Here is a 14,023-nt window from a genome sequence, read left to right as displayed (position 1 = left end):
TCAGAGAAAGGTCATTCTTTGGGAAAAACAAGGTATTTCCCCTCCTTGGGGATTCCAAGAGTTGCTGTGCTGATTAAAATTTGTGTCTACAGAATAATTATTACAATACAGGGCATTTCCTCTTTGGGTCTGTGACTCAAAACCCAATGATGATAACATCTTTGGAATCTGCAGATCGTGGCCTCTCTATCAATGAACTCTATTCAGGTTTTGGATAAGACAGCTTCAATGTGATTATAAACTTTTTCCAGAATTCCAAGCACCTACAGTAAAAAGACATCATCACCTTAATAATGATCAAGCCCATCTAGCTGCCTTGTTTTTACACAAAGCGTTGCTCAAACCTCCCTAGCCCTAACTCTCCCCTTTCACTCTTTCACAACTGTTTGAAACGCTCTTTCAATGCAACAGCAGAAAATACAGAAAACATATAAAAGCATATTTCCAAGTTCTATAGCAAGTATGTAAATGCATTTTTTGGCAGTTAAGGAATGATGTTTACTGTTAAGTGAAAAAAAACACACCAGCTTCAGTATGACTCAAAAAAAAAAAAAAAAAAGAAAAAAAAAAAAGGGGAGAGAGATACATAGTTAGAGATGGAAGCACCAGAGTTTCCAAAACCAGATGCTTGCAATTTATCACCTACATTTCTATTAAAAAAGCATGCACCAAGATTGACAACTTTTTTTTAGTTAAGATCTTTTTGAAGATAGCTGATGGAAGCTGTGTATATCATACATTATCAGAAAGACATAATGCAGTAGCAAAACCCAGCAACTTACTCTGCTCTCTACATTATCTAATGATAGCCATGCAACACGACATTGATGAACTGACCTGCAGACACGGGCAGGAAAATACAGGTTCTGCCAAGACCGACAGAGGTATTTAGAGTGATCGATAACCCGAATCCAGTCTAACTCATCCATGGACACTTCAATGTAGTAGGAGTAAGACCTATGGAGTGTCAAAAAACACTGGTTAGAATACCAGCAGACACATGTTAGGTACTCAACTTTACACTTTCTTCTGGAATTTTACTTATGCTGAAAATCAGGCTGTTTGTTCCTACCCACAGACCTGTATCTAAGATATCTAAAAGAAATCCCTATTTTCAAACTATCTTTGAAAATAAATTCACATACAATTATGTTTAGACATGTTTTCAGAATGACCATCCTAACACAATCTGCAGTCATTAGATGAGACCACTGTCCCTCAAAAAATACAATGGAGACTTTCAACTCAGTCATAAAAATAATAATTTGTATTCCTTCTTCATGGAATAAAACTAAAACACCAGTGATTATTTCTACTGTAATATCAGTAAAGAAAAAAATATTTAGGAGATCAAAAATGCACATTCAAACCCTTCACTTGAAAAAAGCAAATTTACTTTATGATCACTTTCTCACAGATGTTGTTCTTCACTTCCGACCCTTTCAGTTGTTCATGACACATTGTGAAGCCTGTCATTACTTACTGACATACCCCAAAATTACCTGATCAAAAATAAAAAATGTCACCAACATAACCTGTGTCCTCCTCTTGCTTATCAATTATGTTTAGCTTATGATTTGCTGTTAGAAAGCAAAGCTATTTCCATATCATACCTACAACAGTGATACTTAAAGTGAAGTAGAAACTCCACTTGTGGATCAGCAAATCATTAAATATATGTTTAAGAATATTTTCTTTCTCTTAATGTACTCGTGTGCAACATTCACAAGCATTTCAACAGCACCGTGTTAGCACTTATCCTCCTTTCACACTGATTTCTAAAAGAAGAGTTGCTCTTCCGGAGTTCTACAGAGACATTTTTTGTTAAACATTAATGCCTTTGTTAATATTTCCAATTTTTTGCTGAGGACTTAGAGGGGTAGATGTCTAAAGTGGTATTGCTTAAAAATTCTTAAAATGTTAGAGAACTGTATTAATACCAATTTATGCAGTGAGGAAGGTAACACAGAGTCTTTAAGACGTCAGTTGGGTAATAAGATTTCACATTCACACCGATGAGATGTGCAATATTCACAACCCATACAAGTACACTGTGTTTTAGCAATATTATTTTTACTAGCCTATGCATATTTGACCAAAGTAGGCTCCAGCATTTTAGAGTTTGAGTAGTTTGCATCCAGAAGTTACTGACTGACTGCCCTCCAAGTGGAGTGAATTTATGGATTCTCACACCACCACCTCTAGACTAATGTAATTTCATAACGTGCTGGTTTTTTGGTTTCCAAAGGTACGAAGCAAAGAAGTATTGTCTCAAAAATGCAGTTCCATTATCATACACAACACCATGACTTTTATTTTTCTTAAAGATAGCATCTTTTTTGCAGAGGTAATTTGGACAGCTAGTCTCCTTATCACTTTTACATCTAAGATTCATCTGTTAATAACACCTCTAAAGGGTGCAAAACACACCTGCTAGTTTGTATTTGGTTCTGTTAAGAATCTATGTTATCTATACAGAGATATCCAATAAACCAGAGCTTCACAGACACAGTTCAAATGAATGAGGAGTTCAAAAAGATGTTCAAGAAGAAGCCACCAGGTGCTTGTACAGTTGCTAAAACATCTCTTTTGGAGACTTTATTAATGTATCCCATGAGAAAGATGCAGATAAGTGGCTGCAATTTTTAGACTAAAAGAATATACAGGTTGGAAATGATCTCTAGTGAAAGGGAGGACAATCTTAGAGCAAGTTCCTCAAGGTCTTGGCTGGCAAAGTTCTGCGTACCTCCAAGGGCTGCTATCCATAACCTCTCTGTGCAAACACTTCCCAAGCTCAACCACCCTGTTATGAATTCTTTTCCTAATATTTAACAGGAATTTATCTTGTTGCTTGTGTCCACTGCTCTGTGCCCTCCCAGCACACAGCTGTAAGAGGAGTCTGGCCCTGTATTCTCTATATTCTTCCATTAAATAGGCAAAGATAGCAAGAAGTTCCCCCTTCTAAGCCTTCTCCTCTTAAAACAGCAAGTTCTCTCAGCATCTCCTAGTGCATCGTGTGCTCAAGCCCTCATCATCTTGGTGTCCTGCTGACCTCACTCCAGTATGCCAGTATCTTATACCGAGGAGCCCACAACTGGACAACCTACTGCAAACGTTTCCTTTTCCATTTATATTAGACAGTCAAGCTACTGGGGAGAAAAAACCCTGACAATTCAGGTACCACACCTGATAAAAAGTAAAAGAAACTCCAATAGCAAATGTTCCACAGAAAAACAAGAATATCTCTCTAATATTTTTTCAGATTTTATAAAACTGGTTGATAATTGGTCTATAAATTTGGTTGCTCTTCTGAGACAAGTAGTATAATACTGTATGAAGTAGTTCCTTGTACCTTCAAAGCTTTACTTTTCAATCTTTCCAAAAGGAATAGAGGAGAAGCATAAATTTCAGTTGAACTGAATCAGGAGAGTTTACTTAAGACAACTAAATAACTAAAAATACCTGCAGTTTGTTTTGAATGATTATTAACTGTAATTCATATTTGAAAATTAAATTTACAAAAAATAAAAATCAATAAAATATTAGTACACCCTGTTCTAAGAGAACACGGTTTAGTTAAGAAAACAAAATGCAAGTGTTTTGCAATTCTAAACTCTTAGTCTGGAAGTAATATAAAATTAATCTTTTATCAGAAAGGTAATGATGTGTTAAAAATATAAGTAGCTTGTTTTACTGTTTTTAATAGAAAATTGCATATGAATACCTGCATGAGCTGTCTACTAAATCGTAAAATCTTTGTCATGGCAAACTATAAAATTAATATATTCAATTTGCCAGATAAAAAGAAGGTTGCAATTTTCCTACTTAAGCAGCCGCTCAGTTGTTTAAATATGCACAATTTGACCTTTCATGCATTCCACAGTAATCTAAAGTATCAGAGCAAAAATTGGCTGAAGCATCCACGATAGTTCATACTTCACCAGTCTCACCGTGAAGTGGCTTCTAACAACTCCTGTAGTTAGCTGATAATTCACATTCTAAATAAATTTTACTATCTCTGAATTATTGTCAAAGTGTGTTATTTCTTAACAATTTTGAGATATGGAAAAAAATATGAACAAACATTCCTTCAATGTTTTGAATGTAAATATGTAAAAAATACGGTTTCTGCAAAAGAAATAGAATAGTTTTCAAACTAAAGGCAGTAGAAAATCAGTGAAAAAAAAATGTGGCAAACAGAAACAATTAAAATAATTTAAATTACATAAACTTTCATTAGCAATATAAACTATTGAATACAGACATAGAAAATAAATTGAGATAATATGAAGTAGTTTAGTATCACAAAATATGGGCTGGCATGTAAGTAGCCAAAACTGCATTTAAGTAAGTGTTCTCAAACAAACCTTGCCATTGTTTCACACTGTTTCTATAAAATATGAGTATTTCACATTCCTGTATTATCAGCAGTACAAAACGCATTACCTTCCCTTTTTATGTCAACTTGGCACCTACCGACTGTCTCTGTCCCACAGGAGGATCCGTATGTGGTTGATTATTGACGGCTGGCCCAGTTTAATTTCAATTCCAGAGCGGCAGTCGTCATCGATCGGGTGGCGAGAGAAGCCATGGTCCAAATCATAGTTCTGAGTATCCCCATCCAGTAAAGCAGACTTCAGCTCCCCTTTTACAACCTGTGCTCCATACTTCATTGTTGCAATATTTTCCCCTGGTACTATGAAGAAAAGGAAATAATAATTTCTTTTTTTACACTCTCATACTGCAAATTAGATGTTCTGAATATGAACTTTATTAGGTCAGAACAAAGGTTTACTGCCAGTATCCTTTCTTGGCCACAAACATGTTCAAGGAGAAAAAAAAAGTACAAAAGTATTTTAGAAATTTTGCTTCTTCCATTTCATTTGACGTCTCTGCTTGTCATCAACCTTTCACCATGCCTCTAATAGATTTTTTTTTCCCCTTTCTTTCAGCTTTTTTTTTATTTCAATGGTTGGGGTTTTTTGGTGGTGTGGTTTTTGTTTTGTTTTTTTAAGTGGAAAGAAACTAGAAATCGTATCAAATGTTCAAGATGTGGATGCATTATGAATTTGCAGAGTGGAATATACAGTGGTATAGCTACACAAGCTATTTTGACAGCTACACGAGCTCCTGGAACTCTCCAAAGCTAAATGAACCTGAGTGAAATGGGAAGCTTTTGCCTACTTGGGTTTTGAACCAATGTGGTAAAGCAAGTTTTTATGGCATTATTTCACAGTAATAAACCTGTTACATCCTAGGAACAGATCATCCATCAAGCTAACTGGGGATAATGATCCCCAAATAATACATTGATGAACCACCCTGTTAAAAAGACATTTTTAACAGTCTTATTTGAGGAGAGACCCTAGAAAACATGATCTGAAAGCCAAATGATGAAAAGCTGCCCCTGAACTCTTCAGGCAGGCTGGGAACAGACCTATGGATTTCAACAGGATGTTAAGTCTAACATCTAAAAAAATTAACTTGAAGTAGTAAAATTCTAACTGTATTGTATACAGGAAAATATCAAAGGCACAACTATGAAACTGCAAGTGGCTGACAATGTTTCCACAAACAGAGAAAGTCCCAAGAGCCTGAACTAGTACTAAAACAACACAGAAATGCAATGATGTAAAAAGCTGTGCTTTTGACATAGCTAGAAATTCTGAGATTAGGAGCACTGAGACATAAATATGCAGATAAGTCAGAAAACATCATTTAACTTTCTCAAATTTATTCATTTGACAAAGCAGTAGATGTCTTGCATGACGCAACTTTTACAATAGCCTAATATTAAACACCTAAGTTTAAATATTAATATCTGTAACTTCTAAGAGAGAACAAAGGAGATAGGCAGTTCTGAGAGAGTTCTCATTTCAGGGCTCAGCATGCATGACCGACAGACTACGGTGGAGGCTCTCAAAGGATATTTAACTTTATTCTTTGCTGTGGGGCAAATACACTCTATAAATCTCACATTAGATAGCAAACTAACAATATCTTTCTAAAGCTCAGTGTTAGATATTCTTGTCGAATTAATAGAGACCACAAGAGAAAAGTCAAACAAAAGGCTTCTCACACATTTTAGGCTTATTTACACTATTTGGGCAAGCACGTAAAGAAGAAGAGAAAAATAAGTAGTGGGGAAAAGAGGAAAATATTCATGAAGTAGAAAACAAGCCACCATCAACATAAAATCATTTAAACATCATATATCCTGCAGCCAACACATTTTTATTTTTAATGTTTTTGCAAAAGTTTTTCTATTAAAATAGAACTTCCTCTAGGAAAATACACTCTTACTACAACATTAATGTTGGAGCAATATCTGAGATACAAAGCAAGAAAATACGCTAATTAATATTATTTGAGGAATAGAAATGGCAAGAGCAGTACATAACAAAGTGTTTCATTATGTAAGCCCCATATCCTCCAGACAACTATAGTCACTAAATGAGAAAAAAAACAACCAAAAAAAACCCTGATGCTTACTTAACATTCCCCTGTAGTTGAGGTCCATGTCCCGACTCTCAGAACGAATCTTTATGGCATCGAGGATGGCATCAGGTGACAACAATCCCGAAGGTCTTACAACATTCAGGAGCTCTGTTAGACTCATTAGTGGCAAACGTACTGCTTGCATAATTTCAGCATGGTTTTCCTTGGGGTTATGTTTACACCAATTCATCAAAGCTTGAAAAATGTCCTTCTCTGGAGCTGCAAATGAGTCCCTCAGTACAATACTTAGAAGAGCAGCCTGGAAAAGAAAACAAATGGAAAAAAAAATTGTTTTTTTTGTAAAGGGAAAAAAATTAAAATCAAGCAAAAATTAATGGGCATCTTAACTCGAAGTTATTAAAAATAATCTCCAAAGGAGTGACTACTTGAAACTGCAGTTTGTTTTAGTTACCTATGCAAGAATTACAGCATCCATTGTGTAAATAATAGGTAATATTACAAACCTACTGGGAGAGATACGTCAGAATTCAAATGTGAAGAACTATTCAAATCAATTTAATTCCAGTTGGTGCTTCAACTTTACTTTAGAACACAAAAATTATTTGGGGATTTGGTAGTATAGTTCAAAGCATTCCTTTAAACTTAGGCTAGTATAAGACTACTGATTAGAAAAATAAAGTGTGACTAGGAATCACTTTTTAAACCATTTCTAGCTACTTGGGATCTCTCATATATACCAGGACCGGCTATCCCAAAGATGTCAAAATACATACTTCCCTATGAATGACACTTGCTAATTTCTTTATTCATAATTTGTTCTCAGAGATCAGATTTAACAAACTGTGCATGACAGTACAGAAGAGAGAAAAAACCCATTTTTTTCCCTACACAGCTAGTAAGTTAGCAGAGCAAAGTGTCTTGTGCTTATTCAAGGAATAGACCCGTCACAACTTTTCCACTAAAAACACTTTAAGAAAAAAAATTAAACCATAATTCATTCAAGAGGCTCTGCTGCTTCATGTGAACACCACTTGAAAACACTCTGGCACTATTACGTCCAGCTCAGAGACCACTCCAGAGTAAGTGGAAAATTTCAACTCCATAGAACAGCTTGACTCAGGCACAAATATTTATGCATCTAACAATAACAAAACCAATACACAAAAAAAACCAACCGCTCTACGACACCATCATATTGTGCAATTTCAGAACATGATGACAATCAGCAATATAAATCACAGCACTCCAGAATGCTTTAGCTTACACAGTAGAAAAATCACACACCACTGAGGCAACCTCTATCAAGAAATCAATAGAATGGAATATCTTCTGCTATCTTCCAATTTTTCCTTTATATCGCCTGGGCAGCATTCAGAAACCAAATTATATCATTTCAAGAACAGATGAAAAAAGACAAATTAAGAAATCATTGCCTGCTCCCACCTTTTAGAATACTCCATCACTTACTACATTTAGCTATACTGACTGGTCAAAATTAAACACCTAAAAACTTCAGAACAGATTACCAGGATTTTCAGTTCACTTGGCCTGAACATTTCCAGCTGTCAGTTTCACTAGTATAAACTCGTATTTGATGCCCACATTAGTATTTTATCATGAAGTTGTACACAGATTAAAATTAACATTCCTGGGGAAAAAAAGTACAAACAGAAGATATACCTTAGAAAGTGACAGGAAGCCTTCGCTGGAGAGCACCTCTTGGGCATTTCTATCCATGAACATACAGCACATACAGGTTAATTTGGGAAGGGAATACAGACTGGCAACATCAAATGTCATACAGACATTCTGAATGTTAAGTATTGTGCAAAGATACTCAGACGTGGAATCCTCCAGTTCTGGGAACCCATATTTATGTGCTAGGCTCAGGAAGTCTAGGAGAACCTCCTCTTTCTCATCTCGTAGTGTAGCACGACCAGTGTAAATATATTTCAACAGCATGGTAAATGCTTCTGCAGTGGTGTCCTGGAGAGGAATTTCTGCTTCAGGCTGAGATTCTCTCATTCCACCATACAATAATGCTCTATAAGGAAGACAAAATTTCAGAAACTTATAACAGTGCCAGATCAGCAAATTTTGGGATTCTTGATCCTCTGTTCCTTACTCTAAACCCAGCACACAGCAACTCTGATGAAATCTTGAATCTTGAGAAAAATCAAAGTACTCTCAATTATTTTTAAAAATATGATAGAGATTCTGAGCACAAATTGCATTCACAATTTATTTATTACCTTATCCCTCTGACAAAATTAACTGGAAGAACATTATCAGGAAGTTCTAACAATTACATTTAGTGTGAAAAATGACCAGTTCTTAAAAAAGATGGATTAGTATTACTCCTAGTTTTAAAATGTATGTTCTAACCTGTATCAGCCAGACCTCTTTAAATACTCAATTCCAACGCATCAACATTGAGTACACTCCATAGAAGCACACCACCCATACTCTGAGAAATCAAAACAATTTTACAGCAGAACTTTTCTGTTCTGAAGTTACCTTTCTCTTGAATTTGTGAAACTACCTTCAAAATCCAATTTAATGAAGGTCAAAAGAATAACATCATGACATGGTATTTATCTTTTTATATTTGGACACCATGATTTGATGTGCTGGGAAACATTCCCACCGAAAAGGTCACACAATGGACAGATGATTACACCCTGAAAAGTTCATCGAGAAACAATGTTTATCTTATCTGCATGAAAATTTCCCACGAGCCTGACAAAAAGCTATACTTCACCTGAAATAATGGCACCTAGCAGCCAGGATCACTCTGTGTGCCGGAAAACGTTTCTTCTCTACAATAAAGGTAACGTCACTATATTCTTCCCCATTCATTAGAGCACCGATATGCTCTGACAGAATGTGAACGTGGTCGATCTCACCCACAGCTGTGTAAGGACGAAGCGGATGACTGTTACTCATCTTGGAGGGATGCTGATATTGATAGCCTAAAGGGAAAAAGAAAACAACCAGTATTACAAAGGGCACAAATATTTGAAAATGACAGAGATCTAGATGGAATCACAAAAAAAGCGACTAATGTAAGTTACCATATATTTAAAGAAAAACAAAACCAAGAGTTTTTCTATTAAAGTTCATTTACAACAGGACTCGATGCAGCTTGCATCAACAGTTCTAGATGAGAGAAAAATATTTCAGAGAATTCTGTCACCTTGTTGTTCTGTCAATCCATTTACTTAAAATAAAAAGCTTCCAACAAAAGGAATTAAAAATTAAACAATTATAATTAAAGTTACCATTAGAAAGCAATTTTATCTGAATTGAAATGCACATAAAGAAATAAATAATTTGACCCATTAAGCACAGCCTTAATTCCCAAGTCTCTACTAAAATCAGCGATGAATAAAACCATCAGTGTTTTTGCAGAATTCCAATCAACTTTCCAGAACTGGAAGAACATAAACAATTGGGATAACTTTTAATACATAACAAAGTGTGTCAAAGAGCAAAGCTTTACAATGTACAATTCAATTTTCTTACCCTTTCCACTCAGTCTTCTTGATGGCTTCTTGTTCCCTCATCTATGTAAGAAAATAAAGCTCCTAACGCCTCTCAGTCATGACAGCAGAAGGCTGCCCACTAATGCACAACATACATTAATGCATTAGTCACATCTTCCATGGAATTATTTGTTACTTCTTAATTCACAAAAGATTTTAGTTTTATTTGTTTTGGTTTATTTCAGCAACAAAGGCTTTCCGTAGATGCAAGAGCATCCAGAGGAGAACTGAGGTCTTGAATTACCTTCTTGCTACGCTTTGGCTACTTTTAAATAAAAAGAGGTTGGCTGTCTCAGATAATAACCACCCGTATTTTCAGGGACACCTCCTGTGCTCCAGTGACTAGCCACTCTTCAAAATGGGCACATAGTGCTGAAGAAAGATGGTGTACCACAAGAAGCAGGACAATGATGAGGCCATACTGTGCACAGCTAACACGTTAACCTTTCAGGGGAAACATTCATTACATGAACGCATTTTTAAGCTACATTTTTAAAGTACTATGAGAAAATACGCATCTGTTTCCAGTCATTTCTACTTCAACAAAGACAACACATGCTCATGGGGGTAAGCATTATTTGCACTTCTGTAACCCCTGGAAACACTCAACCTGAAATCAAGATACTGTAGAGACATCGTATCAAGGAACTTTGAACTAAACTAGAAAAAGTGACAGAAACAGAAAATAGCATTTAAGAAAAATACAGCATACTGAACTGATAATACAGATCACAGCACAAACAGGAACAAAGCCCCAACTTTCCTCAGGCTGCCTCTGCTGCTCGAATCAGCAGCCCTGTGCCGGGCAGCCCTTCCAGCGGGGAACCAGCAATGCTGGCCGAGACACTGGAGCCAGCCTGACCATGGAAACACAGAACACTGCACAGTCATTCTTCTCTCCTGACAGGGGAGTAGATTAATCTTTAAGGTTTTTCATCAGAACACACTGTTTCTTCCATTTGCACTGGTTAATTTGCAATTAGCTAAGAGAACTCTTCCTGGACAGATTCATGCAAGATATACATAACTTGTATTTTGGAATAAGCAAGATCAACTTAACTCACATCAGTCCAGTCTCATCTATTGATACCAGCAATAATATTTAGCACAAAATAATTGACAGTTTACATAAAACAGTGACATTGAAACGTCCTCAAAATACAAAACGTTTTATCACACCGAAGGAGCAAACAAAAGGATGAATTTGTTACTCAGCTGCAAATCTCAAGCCTCAGTTCTCCTCCAAGACCTCCGTACCCTCCAAGTCTGTAATTGCTGCTGTCGATCTTCACCCACAACAGTCAGGCAACCCAACTACGTCTGAGTTACATTATCAAGCAGCTCTGTACCATCCCTCTTCTGCTAGCTCCGATTTTGACTGATCAGGGAAGTTCATTTAGGATACTTTGTACGTGTACAAGTACAGGCACACTTTGGTTTTAAAATCCATTTTTAATTACACATTTTTCTACACCCATTGAAGACGCACTCAAACTCATTTGTTTACTACAATGCATTTCCAACGCAAGTTTTGTCTGTACGGTGGATTTTCCATATAAAGCAGCCCAGTGAGAGCAGTCCTGCCCTCAAAATATAGAGCCAAATAATACATGACTTCAGATCTTCCCAGACTGGATTAATTAATGGTATAAATTCAGTCAACCCTTGAAATTATCTGCACATTTCTTGTTTGAGGAAGTAAAAAGTAATATCCTGCTTTAGTTGTGGCAAGCAACTATGAGCTCACAACTTCCCTGTACACCTAAACATATATTTTTCTAGTCGCAACCCAAAATGCTATTTATGATTTAAAAAAGACAGATGCTGCCGGGAGCACCTTCTGTCATCAAACAGCATCTCTTTCACAGAATACGGGTGTTTACTCTTCCTGGTGGTCAAAGAAAAACACTTAACCAAGTTCAGAATTAAAGGTTAAGCCTTTAAGAAGCCTCTCGCCAGCACCATAACCTATTTCCAGGAGGTACTCAGAGCTGATTAACTGCTTCAGGAGTCAGCTGCTGCAGCTTTGTTCACTCCACAGAAATAAACAAAACAGTCTTCTCAGGGAGTCTGAGACACCATTATACCTGCCACAATCTCAAAAAGGCATCTGTTAAGTCAGAAGGGCTACAAATCACTTCTGCCTAGACCCCACGGGAAGACATAACTGATAACCCTACTGAAACTTTAGAAATAAAAGCAAGTAAACAGACTACTGCTAGAATTACAAATTTTATGAAATAAATCTGGATTATAATCACTGAGTAAATAATTTCATACCCTTGAAACACTTAATTCTTTCATCTAGTTTGTACCTTAAGCAACATAATACAGATTTTGTCAGAATTACACAAAGGGAATTTTCTTAAATATAATTCTTTTACACCATTATTTAATCTAGAGAGGATTGGTTCTCAGTTGATTGGAAGGGATTTGAGTAATATTTCAATGTTTTATAATTCATTAACACATAAAATATTTTGCTATGCTTTAAATAAATTCCAGCAAAATATTATTTTAATTACAATTTCTATTACCATAGACTGACAGAACGTGGTAGGTGGGACAGTAAATGGACAAACATACCATTGTTTCAAATCATATGGTTTGTTTTTTTAACGGATATACACATGTATTTTCATACAAAAATATTTTGTTCCCATAAGTTCTGATATAATAAGCTAACATCTCAGGGAATAGGAGGTTTTAGTAAATATTTCAACATGCCCAGAGTATAACCCAAGTAAACACTTCGATTCTGTCAGAACCCTCAACAGAAGGTCCTTTGTACTTCTAAATAACGAAGTTGACTATGAGTGAAAATTGCAACAGAAAGGGAAAAAAAAAACCCACATATTTTGATACTTAGTATCCAACAATAATAACCTAACCAATGCAGGACCAGCTTATAGAGACAGAACATGAAAGACCAAGTAACTGAAATTCACAGAACTTCTAAGTCTCATCTCGAACCCTTCTGTTGTGAAAGAAGCAAGAGGAAAGCAGATGTTAGCTCTGGCTAATGGTAAACAACCACACCACTGAATGACATTATTCCAAGCAACAGCTGGGTACCAAAAACATTCTGACTCAAAAGCATCTGGGAAGTTCTGCACTGCTCATCGGCAAACACGTTCCCATTACTTTAAGCACTATAGTGCTAACATCTTAGGATCTGTTCAAAGACATACTCCTCTGACAGAAGAGGAGGAATAAGTCTAGCTACATACAAAGAACAATGTACTAAGTGCAGATTATTTATTAACACCCATATAAAATAGGTATTCATGCCCTCCATACAACCCGGTTAAAACGATACACAACAAAGCCCTTAAGTTAAAATCTCAAGACAATACATGGGTCCACTCACCAGTAAAGCTCTCTGAAGATCTACAGTGGGCGTAGCCTGTCGGCAGATGACCAACTTCCTGAAAATTAGGGTTCTTTGCCATAGTGAACAGCAGAGAGATCCAACAGCAAGCTCACAGAAACGCTATCCAGCAACATGCAGCTGCACAGCAACAACTGCACCATTTCCTGAAACAATGCATAACATATACACCATCAGAAACTGGGGGCGTGTAGCCTATGGCGAAAGTGAGCGAGATGCACATTTCTCAGATAAAATTTTTGCAGAAATAAATTCTTAAAAAAATCCCTCCATTCAAGGGGAAAACTTCAAATAACGTTAGAACCTAGAATTAGAAATTTTTTTTGAGCCATCATAATTTACTTTGGACCATTCCTTTTTTTCAACCAACAAAAAAGACGGTGACATATTGTCATTCATTTGTTTATTATAAGCCACAAAAATTTCATCCTGACATTCCTGCAACAACATTAATGGCCCTGAGAACACAGTTTTTCCACACAGGTGTCCTAATTAAACTAGGTCTATACAAACTGTATTACACATGTTTTATTCCATATACACATCCAAAGTTCCCCAACTGTTCTTGTCTAGTTGAAGGTTTTGAGGGTTTTGGTGGCTGGTTTTTTTTCACAATACTTCAGGCAGT

The 14,023-nt window shown here is 36.2% G+C and overlaps 1 protein-coding gene across 1 annotated transcript; it reads right to left on the bottom strand.

The window, feature by feature from the left end:
• Positions 1-203: 203 nt before the first annotated feature.
• LOC104459934 (BTB/POZ domain-containing protein 9-like) lies at positions 204-13,542 on the bottom strand. The gene is made up of 7 exons (XM_010073338.1): positions 13,375-13,542; positions 9,221-9,431; positions 8,140-8,503; positions 6,493-6,757; positions 4,477-4,696; positions 783-957; positions 204-263 (listed from the first exon to the last, which is right to left on the bottom strand). The coding sequence occupies exons 1-7, from the start codon at positions 13,454-13,456 to the stop codon at positions 204-206; spliced, it is 1,377 nt and encodes a 458-aa protein (XP_010071640.1). The 5' UTR covers positions 13,457-13,542.
• Positions 13,543-14,023: the final 481 nt, after the last annotated feature.

The sequence above is a fragment of the Pterocles gutturalis genome, unplaced genomic scaffold (genome assembly GCF_000699245.1).
Source record: "Pterocles gutturalis isolate BGI_N339 unplaced genomic scaffold, ASM69924v1 scaffold23961, whole genome shotgun sequence".
NCBI classification, from domain to species: domain Eukaryota; kingdom Metazoa; phylum Chordata; class Aves; order Pterocliformes; family Pteroclidae; genus Pterocles; species Pterocles gutturalis.
The sequence above is the reverse complement of the archived record's forward strand: the minus strand, read 5'-3'. Positions and strand labels throughout refer to the sequence as shown.

Excerpts from the sequence above, each read along its gene's own strand:
- LOC104459934 (XM_010073338.1), bottom strand. The coding sequence starts at position 13,456 with ATGGCAAAGAACCCTAATTTTCAGGAAGTTGGTCATCTGCCGACAGGC. Across the intron at positions 9,432-13,374 it reads ATCTTCAGAGAGCTTTACTG|GCTATCAATATCAGCATCCC; the intron begins GTGAGTGGACCC and ends TTTTCCCTTTAG. Across the intron at positions 958-4,476 it reads CTGTGGGACAGAGACAGTCG|GTCTTACTCCTACTACATTG; the intron begins GTAGGTGCCAAG and ends GACACTCCATAG.